The sequence below is a fragment of the Cnephaeus nilssonii genome (genome assembly GCF_951640355.1).
Source record: "Cnephaeus nilssonii genome assembly, chromosome: 18".
Lineage (NCBI taxonomy): Eukaryota > Metazoa > Chordata > Mammalia > Chiroptera > Vespertilionidae > Cnephaeus > Cnephaeus nilssonii.
Window position 1 is genome coordinate 45850388 of NC_137089.1, and position 17669 is coordinate 45868056.

Consider the following 17669-nt stretch of genomic DNA (forward strand, 5'->3'; position numbering starts at 1 on the left):
TAAAATGCAAGGGCCGAGCCCAACCGGTGTGGTTCAGTGGTTGAACGTTGACCTATGAACCAGGAGGTCACGGTTTGATTCCCGGGGAGGGCACATGACCAGATTGCGGGCTTGATCCCCAGTGTGGGGCGTGCACGAGGCCGCTGATCAATGATTCTCTCTCATTGGTGTTTCTATCTCTCTCTCCCTTCCTCTCTGAAATCAATAAAAATATTTTTAAATGCAGGGGCTGAAAGAGGTAACAACTGGTAGGGGCTCACTGATGGTAGATCAATCTGAAATTGGAGGGCAGGTGCAGAGTTGGAGGTAGAGGCTTGGAACCAGAAACAGGAAGTGGAAAGATGTCCTTGAGAAATGTTGCTATTTTCAGTTTTGGCTTGTCACCACCCTTCTTTTCCAGCATTGGGTGGATTTACAAAAGAATCAAGTGCCCTTCGCTTGCTTCATAGCATGTCATGCTTCATGACACGTACTCAGACCTCAAATTTCGAAATGTTCTCCTTCTCTTCTAGGTGCCTGAATAATTTGAGACCAGTTTTGTAGGTTTCTACAACCCCGTGGCTCCCAGAACTGGAATTCTCCTATAGTACTACTAGGAATGCAGCCTGTCTAGTCTTGACCTTTTGTTTTCCAGAGGAAGACTGGCTTGCAGTTGGGTAGGAGCCTAGATGAGAACATTTGAAGACAACTAACCTTAGAGAAAATCTATGGCCATGGAGGAAAACTGGCCCTTAACATTCTGGAAAGTGGTGTGGCACTCAGGACAATAGTCTCTGTTTCTCTCTCTCTAGTAATTTCACATGGTTCACATTACAGAGTATCCAAGCTCATAATCTTCTATTATACCCAGGCTTATTCCTGTTTAATCTAGTTGGTACAATATCACTTTATGTCTGCGTCAAGATTCCTTTGGATCAGTATACAAGGTTGGGTTTCTCTGCAGCATAATTTACATTTTGCTGCAATTTCACCAAATAGCTGCCTCTGGAGCCACCTGCTGACGCAGTTCAGAATATTGAGCATTTAATATGAATAAGGAAAGTGCCATCCTGAGTGGTGAACACAAAAGAATGAGAAGGCAATCTAGACTCTGCTCCACTGATGCCCTTGACTTGCCATTAGCACCTGAATCAAGTCGTCCGGGACATTTCCTCCCATCCCAACCCCCACACCCAACCTTCCCACACACCTTCAAAAAACATGTCGCAATCTCCTTTGGTATCTGTTTCAATATAGTCATGCCCCTGCATTGGGGACTCTATGGTTCTTGGGCTTCCAATAGCTTTGGAGCTCTGTGAAGCCTATCCTCTCTCCCTAAGCCAAGGCGCGGCTCTGTTTCACTCCATCCTGGGGATACTGAGCAAGCGAAATGTACTTGGAGCAGCGATTATTTCAGTAGCTATTCTCTGTGTATACCCCCAAATAATGCAGGAAGCAGTGGGAGGTGGCATGAGGGCGAGAAGAAAAGGAACCAGAGACCTCAGAAAGCCCACCACTAAAAGGAATCAGAACAATCCTCATAGCTCTGGAGCATGGGCATCACTGTACCCAAGTTACTGAGGCTTAGGAAAGCTCAATTTCTTGGGAAAGGGTCACAAATCTTGTACATGAGGCAAAGAATTTGCTGATTATGACATCACACTGCCCCCTACCAGATGGCTCTGCACCACCTGCTAGTTAGTGAGCCCATCATTTTAACCAGTTTCTCTTTTAAAATGCAGATGTTCCTGCATGACTATTGACAGCTTAGTGTGAGCTGTTCTGATCACCCAGCTCGAGCTGCCATAACAAAATACTGTACTATTGATTTGGTGGCTTAAACAATAGAAATGTATTTTCTCAGAGTTCTGGAGGCTGCAAGAATGAGCTCAGGATGTCAGATGGTTGGGTTTCTGGCTTGAAGATGGCTGCCTTCTGATAGTGTCCTCACATGGTGGAGAAAGAGCATGATTTTGGGGATTTGACACCAAAAGCAAAAGTGTGAAATTAGATCAAACCGAAGAATTTCTGAACAGCAAAGGGTAAAGGCAACTTATAGAAAGGGAGAAAATACTTGCAAATGGCACATCTAATAAAGGGTTAATAGACCTCACTAGACATTTTTCCAAAGAAGACAAACAAATGGCCAAGTATAAAAAATTGTGCTGGATACCATTAATCATCAGTAAAATGCAAATCAAAATCTCAATTAGATATTACCTCACAACTTGTTATGAGAACTGTAACAAAAAGACAAGAGATAACAAATGCTGGCAGGATAGCAAACACTCTTAGTGGGAATGTAAATTGGTACAGCCACTATAAAAAAACAGTATGGCTCTGGCTGGCATGGCTCAGTGGTTGAGCATTGACCTATGAACCAGGAGGTCATGGTTGGATTCTTGGTCAGAGCACATGTCGGGGTTGCGGGCTCAATCCCCAGTGTAGGTGTTCAGGAGGGAGCTGATCAATGATTCTCTCTCTTCATTGATGTTTCTATCTCTCTCTCCCTCTCCATTCCTCTCTGAAATCAACAAACATATATTTTTAAAAACCCAGTATGGTTGCTTTTAAAATAATTACAGATAGAACTACCATATGATCCAGCAATCCCACTTTTGGGTAAATATCCTAAGGAGACAAAATCACTATCTTGAAGCGATATCTATATCCCATGTTAATTACAATGTTATTCACAATAGCAAGGAATGGAAGCAGTCTCAGTGTCTGTCAATGGATGGGGTTATGGATGAAAGTACTGGAGTGATATTTGAAGGAGTTATCTTAGATTCTATGCCCTTCAGAAAGCTTGTGGATACTGCTGTCCAGAAGCTTCTCCTTTTGTTTCATGTTTGTTGTGGCAGACAGTTTGTTATCGTCAGTTTTCCCTTTACTAACCTGGTTTGGGCAATGTGTTCAGTTCCAGAGGATAAATCATGTTGGCCTCAGCCAATCACAACAATCCCATTCCCCCTTGCAATGATTGGTCTAATCAGAGGGCATGGGATCAACTTCTGGCCAATGAGACAGAAGTGGAAGTCTAGGGAGGGGGGTTGAAAATATGTTTTTCCTTAGGAAAAGACAGGGACATAAAAATAAAGCCTTTTTGTCCTCTTCCCTTTGTTTTTTGCTTTGCATACTGTGGTGCTACAGTGTGATGGGAGGAGCTGATACAGCCATCTTGTAGCCAGGAAGTGAGAAGCCCGAGGGGGAGATGCCATCAAAATGCTGAGGATGATGGAGAGTAAGGAGTGAAATAGCATGGGTTCTTGAAAATAATCATTGAACTGCTTAATCCATCCTGCACTGCCTGCCTTAGACATTTCTTAAGTTAATAATAATATCCTTATGGCTTAAACCACTGTAAGTCAGGTCATCTGTAACTTGAAGCGGAAAACACTCCTATGAAGACAGTTTGAACTGTTTTATCATTGACACTGATGCCTGAAAGCAGCCGTAGCAGGGAAGGGCCGAAGTTCACCTACTAGTGCCTGTATCAATCGGTTAGGTGTGAGGAGAATCTACACAAACTTCAGTTCAGGTTGACCCTGTAGGAGTCCATAGTAGCTGACACTACATATCTGCTGAATAATTGAGTGAAAGAACAAAGGAAACAAGAAAAGTGGAAGGAGAAATAAAGGGACTTGAATTGTCCAGGCTTCACAATAGGATATATAATCAATGACGTCCACACCTTGTATCCTAGGAGTTCATTTAACCATTCAGTATCCATTGCATTTTACTATGTGCTGTGTGCTTGGAATGTAGGACTAAAACAGGATTCCTGTGTTCAGAGAACTCTCCTGCTAACCTGGATGACAGATATGCACACAGTTTTCTTTAATATAAGACAACCTGGTGAGCAAGTTGGTTCATTTATTCTTGTTTGAATCCAGTCTATGATGTTTATTGAAAGGCACCTTCAAGGCCCCTGGATCCGGGTGGGCCTGGCCCCGGGTCCGGGTGAGGCCGTGGGCCCCTGGATCCGGGTGGGCCTGGCCCCGGGTCCGGGGGGGGCCGCGGGCCCCTGGATCCGGGTGGGCCTGGCCCCGGGTCCGGGGGGGGCCGCGGGCCCCTGGATCCGGGTGGGCCTGGCCCCGGGTCCGGGGGGGGCCGCGGGCCCCTGGGTCCGGGTGAGCCTGGCCCCGGGTCCGGGTGAGGCCGTGGGCCCCTGGATCCGGGTGAGCCTGGCCCCGGGTCCGGGTGAGGCCGTGGGTCCCTGGATCCGGGTGAGCCTGGCCCCGGGTCCGGGTGAGGCCGTGGGCCCCTGGATCCGGGTGAGCCTGGCCCCGGGTCCGGGTGAGGCCGTGGGCCCCTGGATCCGGGTGAATCAGTGCCCCTGGGTCCGGCCGAGACCAAACCAGAGGGAGTCGGACCTGCATTACCACCATTTGTCCACCATCCAGAGCTGAGGGGTCAGTGCCGACATGTACTCATAGGGAACCGGTGGACATTGATATTGGGTCTCAAAAGAACTGTTGGTCCAGAAAGAAACTCACTACAGACTGATTCATTTGCCTGTCAGCATAACTATTATTGCTCGTCGCACATTCAATTCTTATAAGTATATCTCTAGTGACACATGATTTCGCTCATCTAGGGGAAATGATGAACAACATAGACTGATGAACAAGAACAGAACCAGAAACAAGGAGGCATCGATCGGACTATCGGGCCTCAGAGGGAGGATAGGGGAGGGTGGGGTGAGGGGGGAGAGATCAACCAAAGGTCTTGTGTGCATGCATATGAGCCTAACCAATGCTTAAGTTCAACAGAGGGTTGGGGCATCCAAGGGGAGGGGTGTGGGATGGAAATGGGGGGATGAGGACAAATATGTGACACCTTAATCAATAAAGAAATTTAAAAAAAAAAAAAAAAAAGAAAGGCACCTTCAAGAATCTTATAGATTTAAAGGAGAGCTTATTTTTGCAGCTTTATAAAATAAGAACTTCCATTTTTGTGGAAATCTTCTGCCCTTCATTCCACTGCCTCAGACTTTACCCTTTATCACTTACAGGGTCAGAAACAACAACTTATTTAATAGATGAGGCGGTGGCGGGCGGGGGGGGGGGGGGAACTGAACATGTGTGTGTGTGATTTCTCCCTCCTTGGGTACTCTTAAGATCTCCCTGCCCGTGGAACATGTATTACCTGTTATCTGCTTCTTGTGCATGTGGTCAATAACATTTCTGGGGCAGGACTTCTCTGTCCTACAACTGAAAGAGTAAGCCAGTCTAATGCATGGGGACGTGTGGGAAGTCTTGGACCCAAGGCCAACTCTCCAATCCAGGTTTACCTGTCACAAAGATGTTCTTTTTGATCCTTCTCTGATACCCCTATTTCTCAATTGGTTCAGAACCTATGGGGACATAGAACACAATCTGATAAACAGAATACAGTTTGGGGTGGGAAAGGGTCTAAGTCTTCCTGGGAGAGTAAAAGGGTACTAAACTAAGGAGAAGATACTTGAGCTGAAATGAGGAGTGTACATTTTCTACACAGCTAGAGGTAGACGGAGGGACACGGCTAGACATGCCAGGAGCAGTGATATGGTGGAAGACAGTAAGGCACAAAAGGGTGAAAGAGCAAGCTGTGTTCTGAAAACCACAAGCAGTTTGGCATCCAATGGGAGGAACACAGTTGCCAAAACGAGGCTCAACAGAAAGCTCCTGAAATTTAGATATTATCTTATTGCTAGTGGAAAAGAGAAAAAAAATCCTTTTCCTTCTAAGTTCTCAGCTTGGATACATGTAACAAAAAAAACACACCACACACACACACACACAAAAAAAACACACCAAAAAACAAACCACACACACACACACACACACACACACACACACACACACACACAAAACAAAAACAAAAACACAAATTTAAAAAAGAAAACAAACAGAAGTTTATTAGCATGTATCATCTCATTTACTGGGTTGGGCAAAAGTAGGTTTACGATTGTGAGTATGTGAAACAGAGTTTATTCTTGTATTATTTATTAATTATTATATTATTTTTCCATAGGAACAATTGTAAACCTATTTTTGCCCCCACCCCTTGTACATGGGAGAAACTCAGGGAAAGAGTAACTCAAAGAGATCATTTAGAACTCTGGCTCATATAACATTTTCAACAAAGAATAATACATCTATAGAGAAATGATAAGACAAAAGGAAGCAGTTTTAGGCTTCCAATGAAGGCAGACTGTAGGGAGGTAAGTATATGGGGGAAGGGAAACTAATGGAGTACTGTTTGTTTGCAGATTCCTCTGGTTCTGATAAGAGTCCAGAGCCGTCTCCAGTGAAGGAGCATTTACATCCTGCCTTTATGCAGAAAAAGAGGAGGGAGAGAGAGCTTTCCCTGCATTTGTTGCTTCTTAATTGCCCTCAGCTCAAAATAATTTTTATGTTAAAGAGGCATATTGGAGTAGCATAATTTGGTTCCTTCAACAGTAGTCCATGTTTGTGGCTGAGTAGTTTTCATAGTATTCTTTCTGCCAGTAAAATTTGGGGGAATCAAAAGATCTCTTATCATGTTGTGCTATCTCTGTGCCCCTCAGTTCCAGCTGATATAATACTTTCAGAAATCTTGAGGCTTTTGGCATGTTGATGTAAAATTCACTCTATTAGACAAAAGCTACACCCACAAATCTTCATGAGATAAGCCCTTTTCTGCCATGGCTTCTTAGTGTGGTTGCTGTGGGACGAGACCCTTCAGACTCACTGGGATCCTTTTGTTTAGCAGAGAAGTTCAAGTCACACAGGTAAAATGCATAAAAGGCCTTTTGTAAGTTGCTGACTTGTACTGAGACCATGTTTTTTGAGCCAGATATTGGATTTTTCCTAGAAACCATTTCTTAATTTCTACATTGTTTACCACCTGAACAGGCTGGGATGAGAAAAACATTTTGTCAAATGCAGTGCGTTTAGCTCCTATATATTCAAGGGTCGGTTCTTTATCCCCATTTTCTTGCATTTTATCAAAGGCAATGAGGAGAAACCAATGACACCTTTAATATTCTACCTTGATCTCCATAGCTAGAGTAGGAGTCAGCAAAATCCTGCTAATGGTCAGGATTTTTGTAAATGAACTTTTATCCAAACACACCCATGTCTATTTGCTAATTTTGCAGGTTGCTGCTTCTAGGCAATTAGGACAGAGGTGAGTAGTTACAGCAATATGGCATGCCTCAGAATAAAAAAATATTTATTGTCTGGCCCTTTATAGAACAAGTGTCAACATCATGTTGGAAGAATAACACGTAGCATGGGAGATACTGTGGTGACCATCTTGGGATACACTGTGCGACACACCCTGCCATTCATCTACAAGAACTGTCATATTTCTTTTATTTTCCCAAATCAAAATAAGTCTGTCTTGGTTTGCCTCGAGGCACCCCACAGACAAGGGTTGGAAGAAAGTTCAAATCCACTCATATTCTTGCCCGTCCTTAGAATTACACTGGAACTCTGAGTCATTACACACCCCAGAAATTTCTGGTAAAGGTAAGGGAAAGAGAGGTGACAATAAGGACTTCTGGGCTTCTGTATAATCAGATAGATGGTTGAGAGAATACTGGAAGACAAACAGGCTTAGTTTATTTTGTTTTTATGTGCATATGAGGCAAGAAAGAGAAAAGATTTTGATTTTTGACATTTTGATTTTGAGGTGTTATTGGGATCTACAATATGAGATGCCAATTGGACCATTGGTATAAGAGTGAAGAAATCAGAAATGTAGCCCAGCCCTAGCTTGTTTTGCTCAGTGGTTAGAGCATCAGCCTCAGGACTGAAGGGTCTTATTCAGGTTCGATTCTGATCATTCTGGTCAAGGCTCTATCCCCGCCCCATTGGAGTGCAGGCGGGAGGCAACCAATTGATCAGTCTCACATCAATGTTTCAGTCTCTCTCCCTCCCTTTCACTCTCTAAACACAAATCAATTGAAAAAATGTCCTCGGGTGAGGATTAACAAACAAACAAACAGAAAATGTAGCCTGGGCTGGAGATATACATTTGTGAGCTGTCCGTGTGGGTGGTATTAAAAATATGCATGAGTGAATGAGATTGCCTAGACAGGGAACATTTGGAGGTAAAAGGAGAGAGGGTCTAGGTGGCCTTGAGGAGCCTCAACAATTAGTGAAGACCAGGCTTGTAAAAGAGACTGGACTGACTAGAGCTTGTGGAGAAAAAGGAGGACAGTGTGCTATCACCTCAAAAGAGTGTTTCTAGAAGTTTTCAGCAGTGTCTAAACTGAAGAAAGGAACAGGGAACTGAAAAATACCAATCGCCCTAACAACACAGTCATTACTAATCTTAGTGATTTGTTTGCTGCAGGAGAAAGGTGAGTGGAAAGTGATAAAGTAGAAACATTGTGAGAAAGATCATTAAAACTGAGGGACTATTTTGGGACGGAGCTGTGAGAATTGAGAGGTTAGTTGGTAGTGTAAGGATTCTAAGAAGGTGGGAGGGAAGGTGAGTACTACCAGTAAAGGGCTTGTTTTAAATGCCAAGGTCCAGTCCTCTGTTGTAACAGGAAGGAAGAAAGAGAGTGTGAGGATTGCAGACTTACACAGATTTACAAGTTTGGTATGAAGAGATTGGCTTCTATTTTCTCTGTAACAAAAGAGGAGAGGTTAACTGTATCTCCGAATATTAGCAATAACGGTGCTTTGTAAGCGACTTGTTTTATATGTGGGTGGATGCTTTAGCTCCCCAACTGTTTTACAGGTAGTTAAATTACCTATATCCCTGTCCACAGCGGTGAGAACAGAAACAAAAGGTGCTTAATAAATACTCGATTTATTTTGATTCTAATGATGATGATAAGTAATGATGCCCTTAGGTCAAGGAAACGTACAAGCTGTAATCAGGCCCCTATTACAGGCACCTGACAAGTGTGAGGGATGAGATTCACAGAAGGCGAATGACAGCCCAAGGGAAGGAACCCCACCAGCTCCCTCCTTTCCGCCCGGGGCCCTAAGAGTTAAGAACAACGAGAGCTGGCTGCCGCTGTTTCCTAGAGAGGCCCCGGAAACGCCGGCTCCTTCTCGCTCCCATCTAGCGGTTTGAGAGTTTAGGACCCTGGGTTGGAGGGGTCAAAAGGAGAGGGGCTCCTTCCTCCCGGACTTCTGGGCCTGCGGGGGGTGCAGGGCGCCTAGTGTGTAGCCCCCAGAACAGTGAGTTCTTTGCGGGGAGGGCGGGGGGAGCAGAGGGCCGCGGGCAGGAGTGGAAGCTGCACCGCCGGTCCCGGAGGGGGTCCCGCTGCCGCGAGGGACGGAGGGCCCAGCCTCTCCCTGTCCGGGGCCTCTGCGCCTCCCTCGCCCGCGGAGTCCCTTAAGGATCTGGTCAGCTGGTGACGCTCTGGTCTCCCGGAACCTCACCTCGCAGGGCACCCCAGGAATGGTCCCTGCCAAGGGTTCTTCATTAGCCAGGCTTGGGTCAGTGCACTCAGGCCCCATCCTAATGCCTATTTGGGCGCTGACAGAGAAGACTGGCCTGCTCTATAGAGTGACACCGTAAGGACAGCCTTTTAGAACCATTTATGGCTTTGAGTGTGCTGCCCTTTGAGGGAGCCAGTGCACCCGAGGACCCCTCTACTGTCAAAAGTGAGAGTTTCTTAGCAGGGAGAACGCTGGCACGGCTTGTTACCCAGGCTCTCGCTTCCTTTGTAAGAACTTTGATAGAAATATAACTTAGAAAGCAAAACATATTACTCCATTTGAACCTTTTTTTTTTCTTTTTCCTATTCAGCTGTCATTCCCCCACTCAAACACGGGATATTTATAATTGAGACTGGTTGCCCCTTTTCTTATAACACATCCCTAATTGCTCAGGATGCTTAGGGAATGCCAGCTCCATTTGCTAGGGATGTCCATCCGTTCTCATCCAGTGAATGTATTCTAAATAAAGGCCTTCTTTGAGGGTCATTTGCAGTTTGGGGTTATGCACAGCTCTCTGCTTCCTGCTCTAGTTTACTGTAATAGCTGAGTGTGTGAAAGTCAGTGTCCAAACAGACTTGGGACTGAATCCTGCTCTCCCACTCTCCGATTGTGTGGCCTTGGGAAAATTTCTTGATGTCTTTTTTAACTCATCTATAAAAGGTTGGTAATGGTCTATATGCCTGAGGGTTGTGAGAATTAAATGAGAAATAGTATGTGTAAGTTATTCAGTTTACTTCACTAGTAGTAAACTTTTTCTTGTTTTTCATATGCACACCTTTGTATATCTTTCTTTTAGGCTTTCATTTCCCCCAAGTTATGTATTCTTTACATATTAACTTGGGTGCCAAGTTCATATATAACTGCCTCCCAGTGGTAGATCACATTTTTTGGTTCCTTAAAGTAGGTCAGGAATTGTATTTGGCTGCAGAAGACAAAGTTGAGGCTGAAATGGACATTGGGATTATGATAGACTTAGAGGCAAGAAAGAAGTCTCTCATTTGCTTTCTTTTATAGTTAGTGGTTATTGTTTAAAATTATTATCCTAGCCCTGCTTTGCACTAATTTCTTGTTACTGGTTATAGAAATCCTTTCTTTTGAAATTGACTTAAAAGGTTTCATCCTCTGTCAAGGACCAAGTTATTCTTTCTAAACTAAACAGGGTGCTTTTTCTTTAGCGGCTTCTTACACCTGCATATTGATTCTTGAAGTCTTATTATTGGTTCCTTTCCCCTGCCCCAATACAAAACAAAAACTTTGTTTTATAATTAAAAGTGTTTCTAAGCTCTGAGTGGACAATTAGTATTGTATTCATTCTATTTTTGAAGCCTGATCTTCATATTTTAATGTGAAATTTTAATTTTTAAAATTATTTCCTTGGAAAAGATATATTGAGTTAACTTTTTTTTTTTCTTATAGCCATTTTCAGGGACCTTAATGACTTCAATGTCTTTAAGGCTCATAACATGGCTTTACTATTGCCAGCTTTCTCTAAATTTTTGGGTTAACTTTTAATTCTAAACACTTGCATATGAGAAAGGATTTTCTGAAAGGACTTCTAAAGATCATATTTCTTATTTTCAGTATTATTAGCAGACCATTCTATGCCTACAATTGTTATGTTACAATGATTGGGAAGGAAGGAGGAAGAATAAATTTTAACAAATACCTCCAAACATGACCTGTTTCCTTCCACAGGATTTCTGATCGTGAACCTGGTTGTGATCATTGTGATGGAGCAAGAGAAAAACTTGTTGGTCTCAGATTGTAAATGCTTCACCGGAAGGAAGAGTTTGAAAAGCTCTTTTACAGGTGAGGGATCAAGAAAATGATCTGAATACTTTGGAAATCCATTATAAGATGTGCTATAGTGTGTGTAGAGAGAACAGGGTATTAGAATGAGACAAACTTTAATTGTGTTAACTCTTATAGCCTTAGTTTTCTCTTTAAGAAAAATAAATGTCATATATACATTTTAGGATTAATGAGATACTATATGCAAGATACTGTTCTTAGTAAATACATGCATACCTTAGAGCAGGGGTCCTCAAACTTTTTAAACAGGGGGCCAGTTCACTGTCCCTCAGACCGTTGGAGGGCCGGACTATAGTTAAAAAAAAAAACTATGGACAAATTCCTATGCACACTGCTAAGTCGGCTACTAAGCAGGACAGGCAGTAGCGGCAAAAACACCCGGCAGGCCGGATAAATGTCCTCGGCGGGCCGCATGTGGCCTGCGGGCTGTAGTTTGAGGACCCCTGCCTTGGAGAAACTACAGTTTCAGTTCCAGATCACAATAAAGCAAGCATCTCAATAAAGCAAATCATAATCTGGTGCAGGTATTTGCTGTCAATTTGTAAAAAGTGCAACATCTGTGAAATATAGTAAAGCTAAGCACATTAAAATGAGGTATGTCTGTAGTGGCTATCACAGTTATTACTCAGATATTGTCTTGTTTTCACCTCAGATGGTGTCCTATTCAGTTTCTCCTCTACTCAGATCCCATTTTTTCTTTTAGGTCTTTAAGAATAAAACTAGCGAATTTATTTTTAATGAATACATCCCTTGGCAATTGCTGACAACTGTTCAAATACTTGATTAGTGTTGTTACTAAGTACAAAAATTTCATTTGCTTCTGATGTTAAGTAAAACTAGCTTTAAAAACATTTTTTATATAAAATAATTTACAAGGTTTTATTTTGTTATTTCCTCATTTCCATTGCAATTCAGAATTACCCTGTCAGAGATTAGGAACTATATTTAAAATATTTGTTTATTTTTGCAGGAGATGAAAGTAAGAATAATTTAGAAACTGTTCAACACAATAACCATAAGGCAGATAAAGAGAGAGCCTCAAAATGGTCTAAAAGAGATGGTCCACAAAATTGTAAGCATGAGGATACAAAAGAAATACCACTGACAGGGTCCCAAGGAGATGAAACTTGGTGTGATGGTTTCTATGAGAATAATGGCAAGTCAGAGAATTGGGAAAATTCTACAGGAAAAGAGGAAGAAAAACCCAATGATGGGGGATGGGACCCAGGAGAACATGCCAGTGCCTCTGTCCAGCAGAATTCATCCTTCAGAGATAAACCCTACAAATGTTCTGAATGTTGGAAAAGCTTCAATAACAGTTCTCATTTGCGTGCTCACCAACGGACCCACTCAGGAGAAAAACCTTATAAATGCTCGGAGTGTGGGAAATGCTTCAGTAACAGCTCTCACCTGATTCAACATCTGAGAACACACACAGGAGAGAAGCCCTACCAGTGTGGGGAATGTGGGAAAAGCTTCAGCAATACCTCCCATCTTATTATCCATGAGAGGACTCACACAGGAGAGAAACCCTATAAATGTCCTGAGTGTGGGAAGAGTTTCAGCAGCAGCTCTCACCTGATTCAGCATCACAGATTACACACTGGTGAAAAACCATATGAATGTGCTGTTTGTGGGAAATGCTTCAGCCACAGTTACGTCCTAATAGAACATCAGAGGACTCACACCGGAGAAAAACCTTATCAATGCCCTGACTGTGGGAAGGGTTTTAGTCAGAGTTCCAGCCTGATTCGCCACCAGCGGACACACACAGGTGAGAAACCCTACAAATGTACTGAATGTGGAAAAAGCTTTGGTTGTAATTCTACTCTAATAAAGCATCAGAGAATACATACAGGAGAAAAACCCTACCGGTGTACAGAATGTGGGAAGAATTTCAGTCGAAGTTCAAACCTCACTGCACATCAGAAAACACACACAGGAGAAAAACCCTATGAAAGTTCAGATTGTGAAGAAAGTTTGAGTCAGAACTGCAGTGTGATAGAAGAATGTAGGACCCACTCAGGAGAGAAACCATATAAATGTTGTGAATGTGGAAAGAGTTTTGGCCTCAGCTCCCATCTCATCAGACATCAGAGGACACATACAGGAGAAAAACCTTACAGATGTTCTGAGTGCTGGAAAACTTTTAGTCAGAGTTCCACCCTGGTGATTCACCAAAGGACACACACAGGAGAGAAACCTTATAAATGTCCTGATTGCAGTGAGTGCTTTAGTCAAAGCTTTAACCTTATCAGGCACCGGAGGACCCACATAGGAGAAAAACCTTACAAATGTACCGACTGTGAGAAATGCTTCAGCAGAAGTGCCTACCTCAGTCAGCATCGGAAAATTCACATACAAAAGTCTTTTAAGTCTCCTGAGGTTGAAGATTTTCCTCCTGAATGGACTTGGAAAGACTGTTCAGGGGAACTGGCCATCATCTCATCATTTTCAGTCCCAAATTCATCTTCCTCTTAAGTCCCAAAGTCCACTTTTCTTTTTGGGACATTAAGGTGTTCTCTGATCATTGCACTACAAAGGGAACTGTGTCCAGCATGGCCAGGGGTGAACCTGAGGAGGGGCGGTGAAGGATTAAAGAAGACAGACAAGAGAATACAGTTGGGACCAGGTGGATCACTGCCTGGATGAGGAAACAGTGACACAGCCTATAAGCTGAAGCTTTGTTTTATAGTCAGATCACACAAAGCAAAACAAGGGGAGTGGTCAACATGTTTACATGTTCTTGCGAGTTTCAAATCTATTTTGTTACTCAAGCCTTGTTTTGGCAGCACTTGCTGCACCTCCCACAGCCCATTAGCTGCCTAGGAACAAGGGAGGACTATAAGGCCAACCTTAATTGTGCTAGGAGGGCTCTGCCCTCCAAGCTGGGACTTGTATGTGGCTCTGCCACAGGTCAGTCCGAGGCCTGACCCTATAGCCGCTTCCTACACAAAGTTTCTTTGGTTTGTTTGCCAAAACATCTAGAAAAGGTCAACCTCTTGGTTAAGAAGATGGGAAGATCTAGATCACTAACTAGGTCATTGAATCTGCCCAATGAGAGATATTGCCATGGATGGAGAAAAAGAAGAAATTTGTTTTGATGTAAGGTAAGATAGGTAGAGCTTCAAAAGAAAACCTAAAGTGTGCTCTGGCCGGTTTGGCTCAGTGGATAGAGCGTCAGCCTGTGGACTGAAGGGTCCCAGGTTTGATTCCGGCCAAGGGCACATGCCTGGGTTGCAGGCTTGATCCCCAGTAGGGGTTGTGCAGGAGACAGCCAATCAATGATTCTCATAATTGATATTTCTATCTCTCTCTCCATCTCTATTCCTCTTGGAAATCAATAAAGATATATTAAAAAAAAGAAAAAAAGAAAACCTAAAGTGTAACTCTGGGAGTAAACAAAACGACACCTGAGAGCCTGGAGCCGAGATGCCCATTGAATTGCCTTATTTTTTCTTTCCTGATTGGATGGCAATAAATCATTACTAGTCTCAGGGATTTACCCAGAGGAAGGTTTTTTTGAACAAATAATCTGATTTCCTGGTTGTTCTTTGGGTCTTAAGGAAGAAAAGATTCATTTTAAAAAATGCATTTTCAATTGCTGAACATTAACTTCTGTAGTATTAGAACTGCACTAATAGAATAGCCACTAGCTACATGTGTCTATTTAAATTTATATAATTAAGATGAAATGAAATTTAAAATCCTGTTCCTTAGTCACATTGGCCAGTTGGATCATTTTGAAGGTAGCCTCAGACACCTGGGTGTCCTTAGGATCCACTAAAATGGCACAATCCTTTTGTTATTGTTTATCCTGTGAAGATGAAGGGCATGACTTAAGAGTGAGTAGGCTGATAATGTAGCACATCAGTATTGTAATATGGCAGGCATTTGGGTAACTGCTGCCTGTTCTGTTGGAAAATTACCCTTCCTGTTATTCCTTACCTCTTTCATTTTGTGTTTGTTCTCTTTTACCTCTTTAACCCTAACCTCCTCTGCCTTGTTCAACTATATTCTAAACCCAAATTATTTTTTTTCTATCATTTATTTTGTTTCCCTTCCTTCCCTCTCCCACCTTCTCCCAGTGAACTAGGAATCAAGTCAAGGCTATAGATGGTCCAAATGCTTGGTTATAAAAGATACAGGATGCTTGGCAATCATAACATAGTGGGCATGTGGCCACTTACAAGCAGAGGTAGTTTGTGGGTGCTAAGACAGATAAGTTGCTGGTCTAACATTGCTTGACTGGTAAAAGCAATAAATATCCTAGGATTTGACACAGTGCGGGATGAAGTGGATGCTTTAGTTGAAAAAGGGTCAAGATTAATTTTGAGCCATGGATAAATGGTCAGATTAAAAAAAGTATTAGTTGATTAGACTGACAAATACAGGTGGAAGATTTTCTCTTAAAATAGCTTACTTTCTGATCATTAAAGTCGGAGTTGCTAAAATATACAAAGAAGTATAAAGTAGAAAACATATAAAAGTATGAAGACCAAAATAAAAATCACCTCAAGTCCTTTTCCTCTGAGATCACTTACCATGAAAGTTCTGGTTTCCCAATAACCACTTTTTTAATATATTATTGTGTGTTACACACACACACACACAAATTGTTATATATTATTGTCTTTTTTCCTAATTTCACATCATTTTTCAATTTACTTGTTTTAAATTATTATACGGTTTTTCATGGTTTCATAATACTGCAGTGAATGAGGTACCATAACAATTTAATTGTTTGATGTTGATGTTGATATTGTTTCCAGTTGTTTGCTATTAAAAATAACACTGCGTTGAACAGGGTTTGTTTGTCTTTTGGTTGTTGTTTTGTTTTGGTATGGTGGTTGTGATTGCTTTTGCTTTTTTGCTTTGTGTTGTTACACAAATCTTAGTGTACATCTCTATTTCCATAGAGTGAATTCCTAAAAATGAGGTTATTGAGTCAAAAGGCATAAAAGTTTTAAAGGCATATTACTTAATTACTTTCCAGAAATGTTTATCAATTTAAATTACTCCAGTGAAATAATTTTGTTATATACCTTTTGGAGAGGGTGGGAGAGAAAAACATGTAATTCAAGGTCAATAACTTGAAATGCTTGAAACCTCTTTTAAGGCAGCTTGTTTGGATAATCTTCCCCAGCCTATTCCTTCCCTTCTCTTGGGTTAGGGTCAGCTGAATGACACTTTGGTTGAAACATTTTAAGAATTACTTGGGTATTTTCTTGGGCAGCCCTGGGCACAATTCCAGTAAATGTCACCAGAAGCTGCTCTAAGAACTAGAGAAGTGATCTGAGGCCAAAGCCCAGAAGTACTAAGAGGAAGAACAGTGGAGGAAAGTTGTTTTAGGGGTCATATGATGCCCAGGAAAGGGTTTGACCCGTGATTATTTTAGTAGCAGATACAACATAATGTTTGGGGTGAAAATGATGACTGGTGCCATATTTCCTTAAATTCAGCAGTGTCTGGGGCAGGACTGTAAGGAAGACATATGCCTCTCCCCACCCAGAGGGTGACTGACTTTTGACTTGTCCAAGGTCACAGAGCTGGTTAGTGGCAGCCCGAATTTAAGTCTCCCGATTCTAGTCACCCAGTCTTCCTACTATACTATGGTCATTCATCATTCATTCATTCATTAACTACATTCTTATGGAGGATAAATTAAGTTCAAAGCATTGTGGTAGATATTGTGGATGATTCTGATTTATCAGACACAGATCCTTCCCTCAAGGAACACAGGGACTAGTGGGATGATAAGACTTAACCCTAAGTGTACTGTCAGAGCTTGGAGCAATAGGTATGAATAAACCATTCTGTGACTTGGTGAGGGTCAGTGGAGACTTGGTGGAAAAGGTGACAATTCAGCTGTGCTCCAAACAGCAGAAAGGATTTGTACATGAGTTATAGGGTTTAAGGTTGGTGGTTCAGTGTTATAAAATGGGTGAGCAAGGGCACTTACCTTAGAGCTCACTAAATTCTAGGGAAGTTTTATCATTTTATAACAAGGGCCATCTCTCACCCTGACTCTTGCACACTTTTGTTCCCGTTAGCATGCTTGTCCTGAACAAATTCATGTTTAACTTCCCCAGAGACCTTACCTGAGTCCCTCCTGGCCAGTGAAGGACTGTCTCCTGTTTCCATGGTTCCTAGTTCACCCACTCTCTCAGGGCACTCATGACACACCTACCTCTCTTTGTTTTACTTCTTTGCCCCTGTTGTGTATTCGTTTGTTATGATTTCAAATGAACTTGTTTATGACTTAAGTGAAGTTGCTTTGACCCAGGGGTGAATTTGTTTAAATCAGGGGTGGGGAAACTTCGGCCCACCCTTGGACCATATAAGACCCCTGAAATTATTTAGTCTGGTCCTGCCAAGGTATTAGGGTTTAGTTAATTAAAAGTTTGACCAAATATAGCAGGCTGATTTTTAAGTTGATAATTT

At 42.3% G+C, this 17669-nt stretch overlaps 1 protein-coding gene across 2 annotated transcripts; it reads left to right on the forward strand.

Moving 5' to 3' along the window:
• Positions 1-5929: 5929 nt before the first annotated feature.
• ZNF572 (zinc finger protein 572) lies at positions 5930-16257 on the forward strand. Of its 2 annotated transcripts, none has more exons than XM_079795869.1 (3): positions 5930-9149; positions 11109-11222; positions 12196-16257. In XM_079795869.1, exons 2-3 carry the CDS (start codon positions 11144-11146, stop codon positions 13704-13706), a joined length of 1590 nt encoding a protein of 529 aa, XP_079651995.1. In that variant the 5' UTR covers positions 5930-9149; positions 11109-11143; the 3' UTR covers positions 13707-16257. The 2 variants fall into 2 exon arrangements, with proteins under 2 accessions (XP_079651995.1, XP_079651994.1); XM_079795868.1 differs by having other exon boundaries at positions 5930-10073; positions 12196-16256.
• Positions 16258-17669: the final 1412 nt, after the last annotated feature.

Bases quoted from the DNA above. Each gene is read 5' to 3' on its own strand.
- ZNF572 (XM_079795869.1), top strand. From the start codon at position 11,144: ATGGAGCAAGAGAAAAACTTGTTGGTCTCAGATTGTAAATGCTTCACC. The intron at 11,223-12,195 runs GTGAGGGATCAA...TTATTTTTGCAG, and splicing joins TTTGAAAAGCTCTTTTACAG to GAGATGAAAGTAAGAATAAT.